The sequence below is a fragment of the Zingiber officinale genome, chromosome 7B (assembly GCF_018446385.1).
Source record: "Zingiber officinale cultivar Zhangliang chromosome 7B, Zo_v1.1, whole genome shotgun sequence".
NCBI lineage: Eukaryota > Viridiplantae > Streptophyta > Magnoliopsida > Zingiberales > Zingiberaceae > Zingiber > Zingiber officinale.
The window spans coordinates 117937440-117951966 of record NC_055999.1 but is presented as its reverse complement, the minus strand read 5'-3'; the positions used below and the strand labels follow the sequence as shown (position 1 = coordinate 117951966).

The window sequence follows — 14527 nt, the reverse complement described above, 5'->3', positions numbered from 1 at the left end:
GATCATCTCAACCCCTAGACCACCCTATAAATTTATTCCTCATCAAGTTTCCAAATCAAGGAGATTAATAAATCACAAATCAATCCACCTCTTTCTCATCTCTAAGTTATTTTGCCTACTTAATCACAATAATGGAGATGAAAAAGATAGCCTATGCCATTCTTATCGTCGGCGTCTCTGCCACCCATGCCCTAGCCGGTGAAGCCCCTGCTCCAGGCCCCGTGAGTTCCTCCTTCATTCTCGCACCGGCAATTGGTGCAGTCATTGGCGCCACCCTAGTCTCCTTCCTCACCTTCTACAAGCATTGACAAAGAAGGGAAGCGAGGAGAAGAAGAAGAAGAAGAAGAAGAAAAGAAAGCTCGTGCATGAATTATAATAATCTTGTCTTACTTTTTGCATTGTGATCTATCTAACTCATGAATTGTAATATGAGTAAAATTATCCACTAGTCTCAAGTACTATTCGATAAATGAAATACATACATTATTAGCATTTCAAATAGTAGAAGATGTCATGTTAGTCAAATGTCCTAAAGCTCGAAGTTTAGTAAGCACATGGCTCGACCAATAATCAATGTGAGATAAGAATGACGGGTGATCGGCAATATGAATTTCATTTATCATGTGGAATATTACTATTGGACAATATGGATTTCATTTATCACGTGGCATATTTTTATTGGACGGACTAGATCATGTGGAGGGTACTCTTATAGACATAATATGGTCGACCAACTATAATGTCGGATGGAGTCTAAGATCTCCGTTTTGCATCACCGCTAACTCAAGCTCGAATCCATTGATCTACCTAACTCTACTCTAACACTTCAAGTCTTTAACTTTGAGTACTTTTAAATTTATCTTAATTATAAATTGAAATAAAAAAAATTATAAGAACAAATCGATCATTCTCAAAATTATTAAGCCCAATAAAAATCTTAATCGAATTCGCTGGCCGGTCATAAAGTGCTGTTCAGTGCAAAGTCCCTGGTTACGGTATAATGGTAAAGTTTTTTAAATGGTTCATCACACGTTTAAAGTTTGAATCTTAACTATTATAGAAATTTTCGATTGAATAAAAAAAAATCTCGCTTGAATAAAAATAGCTATGAATGAATTCATTAAAAAAACAAATTAAGACACGTGGACAGATCCACAATGAGGGGAAGCAACTCATTCTGATGAATTGTTTTGCGGTAGTGTTAAATGAACTAAACAAATATATTAAATAATTAAGTAGATATTAAAAAAATTAAATTAGATTATTAATATTAATTAATGATAACATACACATTAATAAATATCATGCTAACTTATTAATTACACTTAATTCATTATTCCTAATTATTCTCTAACCAATGTTTCATGCCTATTTCTTTTATGATCATTAATTTTATACGTTTATGTTCTTGTTGGGGTCGTTTTTTTTTAATCAATAATTCTATAAGTTTATGCTCTCTTGCTGGTGATACTCTCAGAGAACGCTCTTCTCCTCTCTGGCAGATAATATTTCTTTCTCACTCTTTCTTTTTCTTCCTCGATAATAACATGAATCAGAGATTTTTTTTTATCCAGACAACGTAAAGTAAAATACTTCATCAGAAAAAAAAAATCAAAATTAAAATTAATAAAGTTTTATTTACGTTTAACAATGTCTCAAAAAAATTAAATAATTTAATAATGTTAAAAAAATTATCTAAATATTAACGAGAAAACTAAATTTTATATAAAAATAATATTTTATTTTTATAAAATAAATCAATTTTTTTAAAACGGGTCATTATTAATCTCAAATTCAAATGAAAAAAACTTGAGAAAAAATATAAAAATATATTAAAGGGTTATTATTATTATTATTATTATTACCAATCTTGAGATGACCTTGTATCCAGACGGCGAGAATCCTCCTAAGCGCCCCAATTCACTTTTAAAAATTGAGACGCTCGGGAGGATATTCGAATGTCTGAACATATGAGAATCGCTTAGAAGTATGTACTTAATGCATGGACAGAATATATATATATATATATATATATATATATATATATAACTTGTTTACCCTCGACTCCTCGAGTCACTTGAGTTCCTTCACATATCTTAGGGATGGACTTGAATGACGTTTAAAGTGAGCATTATAACTTTTATTACAATATATAGCTAGTCAATATTTATGAATAAAAATTATAAATTCCAAACAAAATTTATAAATTATATACATCAATTAATTTTTTTTTATCAATATACTAAATAAAAAAATTAAAATTAAATTCACTAACCAACTAAACATGTTTAAAAATATAAAATTTTTACACAATTAAACATAAACTCATTACATCTAAATAAACTAAACTCATGCTAACTTGACCTAAGCTCAAGTTCATTAAAAAAAAATAAGCTAAGTTTGATCAATCATTTCAACAATTTGATTTATTTTAAATTTAACTTGGCTCAATTCGATTACCTTATTAAATAATTTTGAATAACATAAAACTTGACTCAGCTTGGTTCTCTCAACAAAATCAGAGCGATAGTTTTACATAACCTTTAATTACAAGGGGTATCAGTTCATTATAACCCACTCATTTTGAGCTAACTAAAACCTGGAGTTACAAAGAGTGCGCATTAGGCATTTGGGCTGGGCAATATCAACATCAATTAGCAAAACCACAGCTTGCAATGATGAGCTGAACGCATACCAAACAGCACATACAACGACGGTCTTACACAAAGAAGAGTTCCGAGAAGGAATGCGTGGAGCAGCTGCCTGAGAATTTGAGGGAGTCAGCAGGGTAACATCACAACAGCTTCTGGTCGTAGAACGCCATCTGGAGTTGTTTCACCCAGTTGAGCCAAGCACCGACATTGAGGCCGTCAACGGTAACCCAGTCAACGGCAGTTGCGGCTGGCTGCTCCCACCATTCATCAACCTTCAAAAAAGAGGATTTATGAAACGACACACCATCGTTACCTACTTAAAATGTGTGCCTAACATCCTAATTTATACACCTACAAAGCCACCTAGAAAGAGATTATAAGCGCACAACTTCTGAGTTTTTACAGGTAACAAGCTACCTAGCAAAGAAATGAAATAAACCTACGACCACATGAAAAGATTGCTATGGGAAGTAGCCTGCAATAGGCACACATTATCATAATAAAACTACAAGCTGTGTTATAAAACAAAAAACAGAGTTAAATAAATTATTCTATCGTATGAACTATTAACAAATTGACGAGTAGTTTCTCACCAAGCATCTAACACGTTGGCAATTCTCCAAGCATCTTTGCGCATCCAAGACAGCCTTACGAAGTTCAGGCAGCCATCTGTCTGCAACTATTTTTTCTTGTTCACCAGCTAACTTCAAACAATAACTGGCAACCCTGCAAGTTCAACCAGTAAATAATGAATTTGCGCAAGAAACAGGTCAGGGACAAAAAAATTATTGTTCTTTGGTATATTTAAAAACCCAATTGATAATGGTTTGCCTTTAAACTTGCAGCAAAAGAGCTATATGCAGCAAAATGAAAGATGGAACAAAGATCTAAGGCAGCTGTTGTCAATGACTACATAGGTGAAATAAGTACACAAAGTACATGAGATCTTATTCAATTCATCCTTATAAGCTGACGTCAAGAATGTTAAACACTTTTAAGCATGTTTCCTTCATTGGCAGCAGATGATCTAAATGTTTTACAAAGGACCATTATTTAATTATCTTCTTTCTTGGATAGTTGTTGGCTGGGGACAGTGTAGGCATCGAGACCATCAACTAAGCACCAAACAGCTTAAGGTTTGGAAGGCCAAAGGTCTGCAGTCTACTCTAGACTGGCTTCCCTACCACCCTAGGGCTTCCTCTATGCAGTCCATTGTGTTACCCTTCCACAACGATCCCAATCATTTCTCTCCAATTCCATGTCGACCAACTGTGATGATTCTGAGGTTTTGCTATTAAATGAAGTATTATATTATTTTATAGAATTTTAGATATCTATTCTAAAAAAAAAGTGAAAATCTTTTATCAAATTTTATAATTTTTTATCTATGGTAGCAAAAGGTGGAATCCGCCACCCACCGGCCTCACACGGTCGGCCCTACGACCATCTATGAGGAGGTAAATTGGGAATCTTTAGTTGGCTAGAGCGGGGAGGGTTTTTTTTTCCTCGGCTTTGCCGAGATTCGAACCCTTGTCCTATGGTAGCAACTTTGTCCCGCACTAGCCAACTCAACCGTGCCCCGGGGACTATAATTTTTTATTTAAACTCTTACAATTCATGGTTTGGCATGATTCACAATTCAATAATTCACCGAAATAATTTACAATGTGAAACATGAATTGCCAACCTGTATTCAACAGTTCTGATCTTTAATAGGCCTAGGAGGCTTGTTCAAACTATAAATCAGGAAAAAATTACCTTTCATAATCTTGTTGCATCCGGTGTGCATGGTTCAGTAAAATGCAGTCATTCTCAACAAGGTTCCGTCTCGTATGTACAAGATTAATTGCCTTGGATAAATCCTCCAAGATATTAGCCTCAGAACCCCTAAGCTTTAAACAAAATTCCAATGACTCTAAGACAGATGCTAAGCCAGCATCTGCACCTTCAACACCTACTCAAAAATACACATGATTCAGATAAAAAATTTATAAATTCTAGTAAGAAATTTTGGATATGAGATTTGTGAACAAATCTAAGTTATTTAGAAAGGTTGAACAGCATGGCAAAAATATATAGAATATTTTCAACTGCATGTTAGAAACCAGGGATCTCGAAACATGGAAAGATTCAAAAAGATTATTTATTTTACTAATGAAACCAAAGTAGATGAATTACTAATAATTCAATGCGCTGACTACAGAAACAAAAAACTTTAAAAATTTAACTTATAAAGATTGTATTTTTTAGAATAATTTCTATCGATAAAAATACACAGATATGGAAAAGAAAATATTGAGGTTATACATCTACAACATAAAATATTGAGCTATTGAATAATGAAAAGTTTATATCAAGTTAAATTAATGCATAAAAGAAAATATTTTTTTATCTTCCAAGTCATATGTAACAAAATACATATAAAGAACAGAAAACCCTATAATACTTGCAATTCCAAGTGTTTACAGAAATATTAGCAAATCACTAATAGCAATCTTCTGTAAGAAATTAACAAGATATATCTTCATACTCAATTAATATTTTCCAATTTACAACTTTTTTAAGAAATCCACAACATAGAAGGGGTCATATAATTAATTGAATATAATATAATTAAGAATGCTATAAAACATGTATAGTCAACACTACAATGAATGTTAGATATATAAGACTAAAATTTCAATCATAAATGATAATTTGTAATACAATTTTCCCAACTAATAATTCATTAGCAATTGAATCATAAAATATATAAACAATGCAGTTTCATAGATTTGTAAGCTCGACTTCTTTTTATTTTTTGTACAAATTTGTTTGATTAACTAATTATATTAACAGAAGTGCAGTCTAAGATTTTAAAATTATTAATCTTATTGTATTTATTAACTATTCAAGAATTTATCTCAACCAATAAATAACTAACAGGCCAATATAGTTGTAATTAAATAACTCAAATTGATAATCTAATCTATAAGTACAATAATTTAGTACCATCGTTAATAAATTTATATAAATCAAATTATTTAATGTTTATGGATATATTACTATTTTTTTCCTTTTCACTTACTTTATATTTTTAGATTAATATTGTTTTTCCCCATCCCACCTGATCTGATATGGTCAATACAAGATTTTTGGGTCAATTGAACAATATTGACCTTGCAAATGCTTTCAAGCTTATTGCTATTTTCTATGATAGTCGTACCATAGGGCTATAAGTGACAAGGATCACAAAATAATGATCCTAGAAACCATGACTGATATCAACCTAGAAAAAAAATGACAAACCTAGGAAACCTCACAATTAAAATGCATAAAATGGAATCATTTTCGTGATAACTCAAGCTGCTGGATAACATCTTATCTGGATAAGATTATAATGATGTTAGCATGGCCCTTGTATTATGGTAACAAATTGGGAGGGGGAACAAAAACACAAAAAAAATCAGCATAATATGCATTCTTTGCATTAAACTGTCAAACAATAGGATGGCATTGCCACTGACCGGAACGAAATTGGAGAGCAGCAGATATGCGGCATATAGATGGGATGGCAGATGGATCTCTAGCACCAGCTCTTGTTGTTAATATTGCAGCATTTTTCTCAGCAGCTGCAAATGCTTCAGGTCCTGTGGCACCAGGGACACCAATAGACTCCACAAGCTCCTGATCAAATATTAAAATAAACAAAGCTTAACTGTCCAGTATTTTGTTTTATGAACTAAAATACAAATAAACTTTAACAAACTTGCAACAACGGTTGAAAATTTAGGTATGGTACTGATATGGCCCATGATAGGGTTGTCTTATGTATGACACTACAGATGGCATGACAATATCCCTTCAAAATGTATTTAGCTAAAAATTGGAGTCCCTCTATAATTTCACTTTCTATTCAAATAATTATTCCATAACTTCACATTTTTATAAATCCTTGTAGAGCTCAAAATTGGGCAGTATACCGCTCAGTGTTAACAGCATAGAAGGCACTGCCACTTGTACAAGCTGTCCATGGCAAACCAACTGAAATTTGTCAGTCAGCTTTACTGGGTCAGGCATCAGACAATCACAAATCACCCATATCAGCAATCTAGTACAAGATTTAGATCAAGGAATGCCTGGCTGAAGTGGAGAAGCATAATATTAAAAGGTTTATTGAATCCCTAAATATTAAATAACCCCCATGATTAAGACTTAAAAAGGCACATTCTCTTCTGGTGCCGAAATTAATCAACCATTTGCTTTTTAAGTTTTTCATGACCCGTAAAAAATTGAATGGACGTTTTGTAGCCTTGAAGGCATGAAAATAGTACTTGTTCCACTGTAATTTGACAGACAAGATACTTGCAATCTGGTAGCAAACCTGTGGGGTCGCAGGAAGCATGTATATACTATTGTCTAAACTTTGATAAAAGGAAGACAATTCTCTCTCTATGAGATCCTTCGAATTGTTTGAAATGTTCACCACAGCTGTACATGTTGGAAGAATAGTCTTTGCTGCATGGTCTCGGGCAGCCAATGGTTGTTGTTCCCAGAATGTCGCTGCCTCCTGCAGTGTGACAGAGACAGATAAAGAATTTTTTTCACTATTAATGCATGCAATTATGAGTCTGTTAATAAGAAGGTTGTAGTCGTATATCATAACTGAGACATTAAGAAAAATGCATTAAGCTTCTGTTGATAAAAAAGGTGAGATTAATTAGACAAAATCTAGCAACATTTAAGAAAAAATATGAAAAGGAAATTATTTTATCCACATTGTTACTATTATGAAACATGCAAACTGCCAAACTTTTTATTAACTTGAATGAAAGAGCTTTACTATTGATGACTCTACTACCTGGCAAAACATGTTTTGAGAGAATATGTGCATACGAATAGGGAGCAGCCCGGTGCATGAAGCCCCCGCCAATGCAAGGTCCCAGGGAAGGGTCTATTGTACGCAGCCTTACCCTACTTTGCAAGATGTTATTTCCGAGACTCGAACCCATGACCTCACATGGCAGCAACTTTACCGTTGCGCCTCCCCTTCAGAATATGTGCATATGAATCACAAAGTGAAATTCATACATGAGGATGACGAGAAATTTCTATATTTAGTGCCAGATTTAATTGACTTCAGGGCAGGTCTTTCATTGCCAAAGCAGATAACTTTGATTACTTGCAATGTAACAATAGTAGTTTAAAATTAGTTGTATTTGGCTCAGTAAACATTAAAATATTGGGAATTTGGGATTACCATAAACATTAACAAAATATATACATACCCAAACAAAGAGCCTAGGGTACTATCTTTATGCATGATTGATAATTGCAGGGATAATGGAGCACCTATCAGATGCTCAAAGAACAGGCAGAAGTATGGTGTCTTTTTCATTAATATTTACAGTTAAACGTTGCCCAGTTGGCAATATGTTTATGGCTCAATAAAATAGAACATTAGTACAAATGTATATGATAGTAAGTTGTTCCTCAGGATAGGAATATACATTCCTTCACACACACAAAAAACAGGTGATCATATTATTTATTTTTAAATATATTTCATAAGAATATCTTATTCACACAACAGATAATATGTGCAATATCAATTAAGATCATAGTTGCTAAAAGACAAAATGAGAATTAAAAAACTTTCTAACCATGTTGGCCTTGACAAGAGCAGTATAAACATTCTCCAATTCTGATCTACGAGCATCAAATCCTTCTATTTTTTTCCACTTCTTCTTCAACAAATCTTCAGCTTCTTTCCACTCTGCACACAAATTGTTTAAACGTTGCACCTCAGATGTCAGTGTACCTAAACTTGCTCTGAGTCCAGCAACTTCTCTTTCCCTGCCTAAGACCTCCAACTATATGGCACACAAAAAAAAAAAAGGATAAGAAATAAACAAACACTAACTCGAAGGAAGTGAAGCAGCACCAACAAAGTAATTAAGAAATGAGAACATTAGGATGACAAAAACATCTGCAGAAGACAGAGAAGATCCAAGTCACATTATATAGAGATGTTTCCCAGCCTTATAGTGGAAGATTTATTCCATCAGCTGCACTAGGATATGAATAAACTATATTTTTAAATCACAAATTTATTAGCTTGTGCCGTCATAACTGACACAAAATTGGCATATATCCCTCTAGTGATGTTGTTGACTTCAAAGTGGCTAAAATCTTCAATCTCTAACTCACAGGTGAATTTTCAAGAGGCACAAAATTGCCACAAAGTAAGAAAATTTCATCAAAATAATTTTTTTGGGGGTGGTCTAAAAAAGCCTGATATGTATCTCTAATGTTGTTGAAAAATTCAAAAAGACCAAAATTTTAATTTTTCGACCATAAATTGATTTTCAATTGAGCTTGCACCATCAAAAATTAGCCCCTCCCTTTCCCTGTCACATTTTGCATGTATTGCACACGACTAACAGAAAATTAGTGTCCCTGCCAGTAAGTGACAGAGGGGGTATTTCAACAATGGTTCAAAAGTATGGAGGGAAAAATATGACAATATTGAAAGTGTTCTCTAGAAATTATAATGTGCTCTCCAACTAAAACTTCATAAACAAATGTATCAAGACTGACTCAGCTGTCAATTCAAACCTTTATGATATCATCATTTTAAGGATGGAAGAAGCCACATACCTCAAAATTATGGATAGCTCCAAGGTTTTGAGTAGTGCCTCCAGCAGGAAGTGTCTGTAAAGCAACCATATCATTGCTTCCATGTAAACGTTCTAAAAGCTTTTGACATAAGGCCTTAGCTTCTGCAGCTTTATTCAATGCATCTTCAGTGGCTACAAATTGTTGGACATGTGCTTTCTGCAAGGCAAAACAAATTTTGCAAACTCCTAGAATCAAATAAAAATAGTACTGAAATATAAAAACTGTGTCTGAGATGGCGTAAAGCATATTTTGCTGATAAATCCACAAAATTTATCTGCAAGTGCATAGGGTTGTATATTCAGAATTGATTAGGAACACTTTGAGATAGATATGATAAAAATAATGCAATTGGTTAAGGCTTTTAAATTGTTCGTAATTTAAATTTATTAACCACAGTCTGCATTAAACAAGACATGGAGAAAGGTGGAAGTAAGATCCTATTCGCTATTTTATAGTAAAGTTAATGATTGGAACTAGACTCAGGTTAAATAAATACCTCCATTTATTAGAAACCCAAATGATTGCAATAATTGGTATACAAGTATAAGAAGGTTCAGGGTTCAGATTATAGTTTATAGTGTGTACTGGAGGCAATATTTGAGTTACATTATTTGACAAAATAAGCCAACATTTGGCTGAAAGATAAAAACATATGCAAAACTATTCAAGGATAACATAAGGTATTACACCAAAAAATAGACTACACAAGCAGCAAACAAGCTGTAACCAGGATAACAAAAGTACAGTAGTTGAAAAATTGCAGTAACAAGATAGAGTATTAACAAGAAGCCAATCTCCATAGAGGAGTATTCATGGTTTATAGATATGGTTCTATAATTTATGCATCTTTTGAGAAATATCACAAGGTAGACCTATTCCATTTCAAATTTTGAGCTTAGATGAATCAAAAATCAAGTTAGACATTAACTTTTAAGCCTACGGTTCAAATGAAGCTAACGGCCTCAGACAGGATTAAATTTGGCAGTAGAATGATTAAAAAATAACAATTTTTGAAGAAAATAGTGTCGTCACCAAGAATTATATCCCAAATCCCAACTCAAGTGTAAAGATAGAAAACAACCTAAGACTTAAGACTCATTCAGGGCCAACATTAGAAAAATAGTCCTTCTCGTAGCCTTTCTAGGTGTTGTTGATGTGTTGATTGTTAATCAACTTCAACAGAATCAAATAAAAGTTTCAAGATATAGAACTTCAATCAAATTTGATCTAATCAAGATCGCATTTCAAGTTTGAGACATGAATTCTTTGAACCGAATGGATAGCAAAAGGATCCATTCCATAAGATGTCTGGATAATAGACAGTACCTGTCTTTCAAGAAGCTGATCATATGTTGCTTTTGTAGGTATCTCTGTTCCAACCTTACTATTACCATACACTTGGTAAGGTAAGGGTGAGCTTGAATCAGGAGAAGCAGCATCTAGTACCATGTCATTTTCATACTTGTATCTAAAAAATTATTTTAGTAACAACAACTTAATAAGCAAAAGCATTTCGACTGAATCAAAAATGTGTGCCAAGACCTTCAAATAATCAATAATTGTCAGTAAATAACATTGGCAGGGAGCCCACTAGAGAAATCTAGCAACAAATCAACATAGTATAATTCCATAGTCAATCGCAAACCTACATATAAGGACATTAATAAGCAGTGACAAACTTACAAACTACAAAATGAGGATTGCTAGAGTATGATTCTACAAAGTATATTCTGGAGAACTAAAGCTTTTATAGCAGGAAGTATTGCAGGTTTAACATGAAAATAATCTATGTGGCACAGTATAAATGAATGAACAGTTACTCTAGTAACCAAATCAAACTATTGCCAATGGGAACAAAGATCTAGCAACAAATCAACATAGTATAATTCCATAGTCAACCTCAAAACTACATATAAGGACATTAATAAGCAGTGACAAACTTACAAACTACAAAATGAGGATTGCTGGAGTATGATTCTACAACGTATATTCTGGAGAACTAAAGCTTTTATAGCAGGAAGTATTGCAGCTTTAACATGAAAATAATCTATGTGGCACAGTATAAATGAACAGTTACACTGAGTAACCAAATCAAACTATTGCCAATGGGAACAAAGTGATACGGCTACAAAACTAAAAGAATAGATAACTCAGTCCAAATAAACAAAATAGAAAGTTCAGCGAACTACCTTAAGAGTTCTGCATCGGCCCTGATATCAATCTTTTCAGTTTCCTTGTGAATGAGTGTGCTATCCCTCATAGCACATGAAGTGATTGACTTAAGTAAAAGGGAAGGATTTTTAAGTTTATCCCTCACAATTGCTTTAGCATCTTCAGGTATTTCTCCATCAAACTCAATTCCTAGTTTGGCAGCATCTATCTGGGAGTTGAGGTTGACACCCATCCCTTCATATGCAGGAAAAGTTCTCCTTATCTTTTCAATCAAGTGAGAAGCAAGAACTTCACTAGCTTTCCGAGTATCTCTCTCTCTTGACGTTTCTACAAGCACAATATCTTCCAAGGATCGGATGCCTTTGACAGTTGAATAAACTTCTTTCTCACCAGGAGTACGAAGTTCATCAGTAACATCATTGTTACCGCTTGTAATCAACCTACGGACATCCCTTGCTTGATCAATATAGTGATGAAGCCTCCTTTGATACTCTGCAAATATCTTTGCTGCCTCATCACATTGCTGGTCATATGCTTCCAAGATCACCTGTTTGTGCCTAGTACATTAAAGCACAATAAATTAACAACTAAACTATGCAGCTACTTACAAATGCACAGAACTAAATTTTGCAGATGTGCATAGTCTACAATGGGAAAACCTACAAGACTACCTGATGCTCGAGCATACAAATGAATCAAGACCATAGCGTAAAGAGATCATTTTTCCCCTTTTTCTTTCCATATCATCATTTGCTTCAAATAGAGGAAGGGCAATCCTTACCTTGCATTCGATCTCTCATCAAGCATCTTCTTTCGCTCAGATTCCTCCCGGGCGACCTCGGCCATCCGAGCCTTCAACTCCTTCCTCTGCCGCCGCACCACGTTCCTTAATCTCTCAGCCTCCTCCTGCGCCAGATCTCTCTCCCGGATAGCGACCTCCCGGGCCTCCGCGGAGGAGCCCTCCTCCCTCTCCCTCCGCCTCCCCCTGCCCACCTCCGCGGTCCCCACCGCTGGAGCCACGCCGTGTACCAACATGTTCCTCCGCACCGTCGCCACGGTGTGCTCCGACCGGACCCTCTGCAGGAGGAAGCTCCACACGGGCACCATGTTCCCGCGGCAGATCTTGCGCAGCTGCTCCGGGGAGGGCGGCGTCGAAGGGTAGCCCATCTCTTTGAGGAGCCACTCCAGGATCGCCTCCGGGCGGGCGGCTGCGGTCCCGTGGCCCTGCATTGTGACGACTGGATCTCGAACACCCACGACGGGATCAGGAATCGCGATTCAGATCCAGTTGGGGAATCAAAGCGAGTAGATCTCGATGTAGAGTTAGGGTTCGTGAACTGGAGATGGATGCGCAGGCGGGCAGTTGAAGGAGGCCGGCCGAGACAGAGGAGAGGAGGGCTTTTAAAATGCGCCGGCGTTATTAGTGCGCCTCTGCGTAGACGAGCCGAGTCGAAGGGGTGCGGACGAGCTGAGTTGAGTTGAGTCAAGCCGAACTTAGCCGTTCAAATTTGTTTGTGTTTAAATTTATTTATCATGATTATTTAAATTTATTCATTAAAAATATTAAACTTTATTAATAAAAAATATGTGTTCAAAATAAAAAAATAAAGGCACAACTTTTTTTTCGAATAATAGGGAGCCCCACTGGCTTTTAAATTAAAATGATGTCCATTCTCACTCTTTAACATTGTGGTAAAGATGAATATGTTTATTCCGATGTTCCCGTCAATCTATCTTAAGGCCAACACAGAAGTGATAAATCACGGATGATTATTAATTTTTGAATAATGATTAGTATATAAGGAAGATATTTATTTCAGACATATTATTTTTATTATTATCTTACATTTTAAATTCTCAGACACGTTACAACAGTTATGCATAAAATCATAACTTTGACACATTTATAATAGATATAATTTTATAGTTGCTATAAGCTAAATGATAAGTGAATAAGGACACAGGTTGAATTTGCATGGTAATAATTATGAAATTTAATTGTTAAAATATGAATATTTTTAAACATATTAAATAGATATTATAATAATTATGAAATTATAATTAGTATAATATGTATAGTAACTACACACTATAACTATTACAACGTGTTTAATCGGTTTAAGCGGATAATAATAATAAGAATAATATTAAAGAGTATGAGAATAAACAAGAAACGTCTTTTTATGAAATAAAAAATAAAAATGGATGTCCTGTATGATTAAAAAAAAATTGGATACCTTTCGATTTTTATCCTAGAACTGTTTAATTTCGGCTTTACCAAAAAGCGCCACCATGTTTCTTAATTTATAACAAAAAATTATATCTCTTCTAAATCCCCCCCCCCCCCCCCCCCCCTTCCTTTTCTAATGCAACCTCTTTCTCCAAAAAGTTACCCCCACGGACTGGATCAGTTGGTAGGGTGCCTAGACACTTACATCGAAGGTCGTAGGATCGAGGGTCGCCAGCTACACGCAGGCGTAAAACCTCGGTCTACTGTGCTAAAATTCCACTCGACCCCTAGGCACCCCTCCCACCCAGCTTAACCGTGATTTACCCCCTCTGGACATCTGTGGAGTCGGACCCAGGGGGTCGCTAAGGTGGTGGTTCCACCTTTTGCATCTTTCTCCAAAAAGTTGCCCTACGGGTTTATCTGGAGTGGTTAGTGCGTAGAAGCTTGCTACTTGAGAACGTGAGTTCGAACCGTGGGGTAGTCAGGGCGTAATTCCCTGGTCTCTGTGTACCTCTTCCCACTGCGCACTAGCTTCTCTAGCTACCGTGATTTATCTCCCTCGTGAAGGCCTTGGGCAAGGTGCAGCGAGGGCGCTGGGGGGAGCGATAGCGCCTTTTGCCACTCTTTCTCCAAAAAGTTATCCCGGGACTATGGTACTACGATAAAACATTTAGATTATTGTCCAAGTATTCATGATTCGAATCACAATATAGTATATTTGTAGGAATTTTTTCTCCAAATAGAGGGCACAATCAAAGGATGCTGGGCTTCTAGGCTGACCGCCGTGCGTGTTTCCCGATTTACCCTGGTG

At 35.3% G+C, this 14527-nt stretch overlaps 1 protein-coding gene across 1 annotated transcript; it reads right to left on the bottom strand.

Moving 5' to 3' along the window:
* Positions 1–2464: 2464 nt before the first annotated feature.
* LOC122007164 (AUGMIN subunit 5-like) lies at positions 2465–12939 on the bottom strand. The gene is made up of 10 exons (XM_042562970.1): positions 12268–12939; positions 11504–12043; positions 10641–10782; positions 9294–9470; positions 8297–8506; positions 7018–7203; positions 6161–6320; positions 4413–4608; positions 3248–3380; positions 2465–2926 (listed from the first exon to the last, which is right to left on the bottom strand). Exons 1-10 carry the CDS (start codon positions 12714–12716, stop codon positions 2795–2797), a joined length of 2325 nt encoding a protein of 774 aa, XP_042418904.1. The 5' UTR covers positions 12717–12939; the 3' UTR covers positions 2465–2794.
* Positions 12940–14527: the final 1588 nt, after the last annotated feature.

Coding starts and splice junctions, on each gene's coding strand:
- LOC122007164 (XM_042562970.1), bottom strand. CDS start 12,716: ATGCAGGGCCACGGGACCGCAGCCGCCCGCCCGGAGGCGATCCTGGAG. Junction 12,044..12,267: donor GATGAGAGATCGAATGCAAG/GTAAGGATTGCC, acceptor TTAATGTACTAG/GCACAAACAGGTGATCTTGG. Junction 7,204..8,296: donor CTCTTGTCAAGGCCAACATG/GTTAGAAAGTTT, acceptor GTCACACTGCAG/GAGGCAGCGACATTCTGGGA.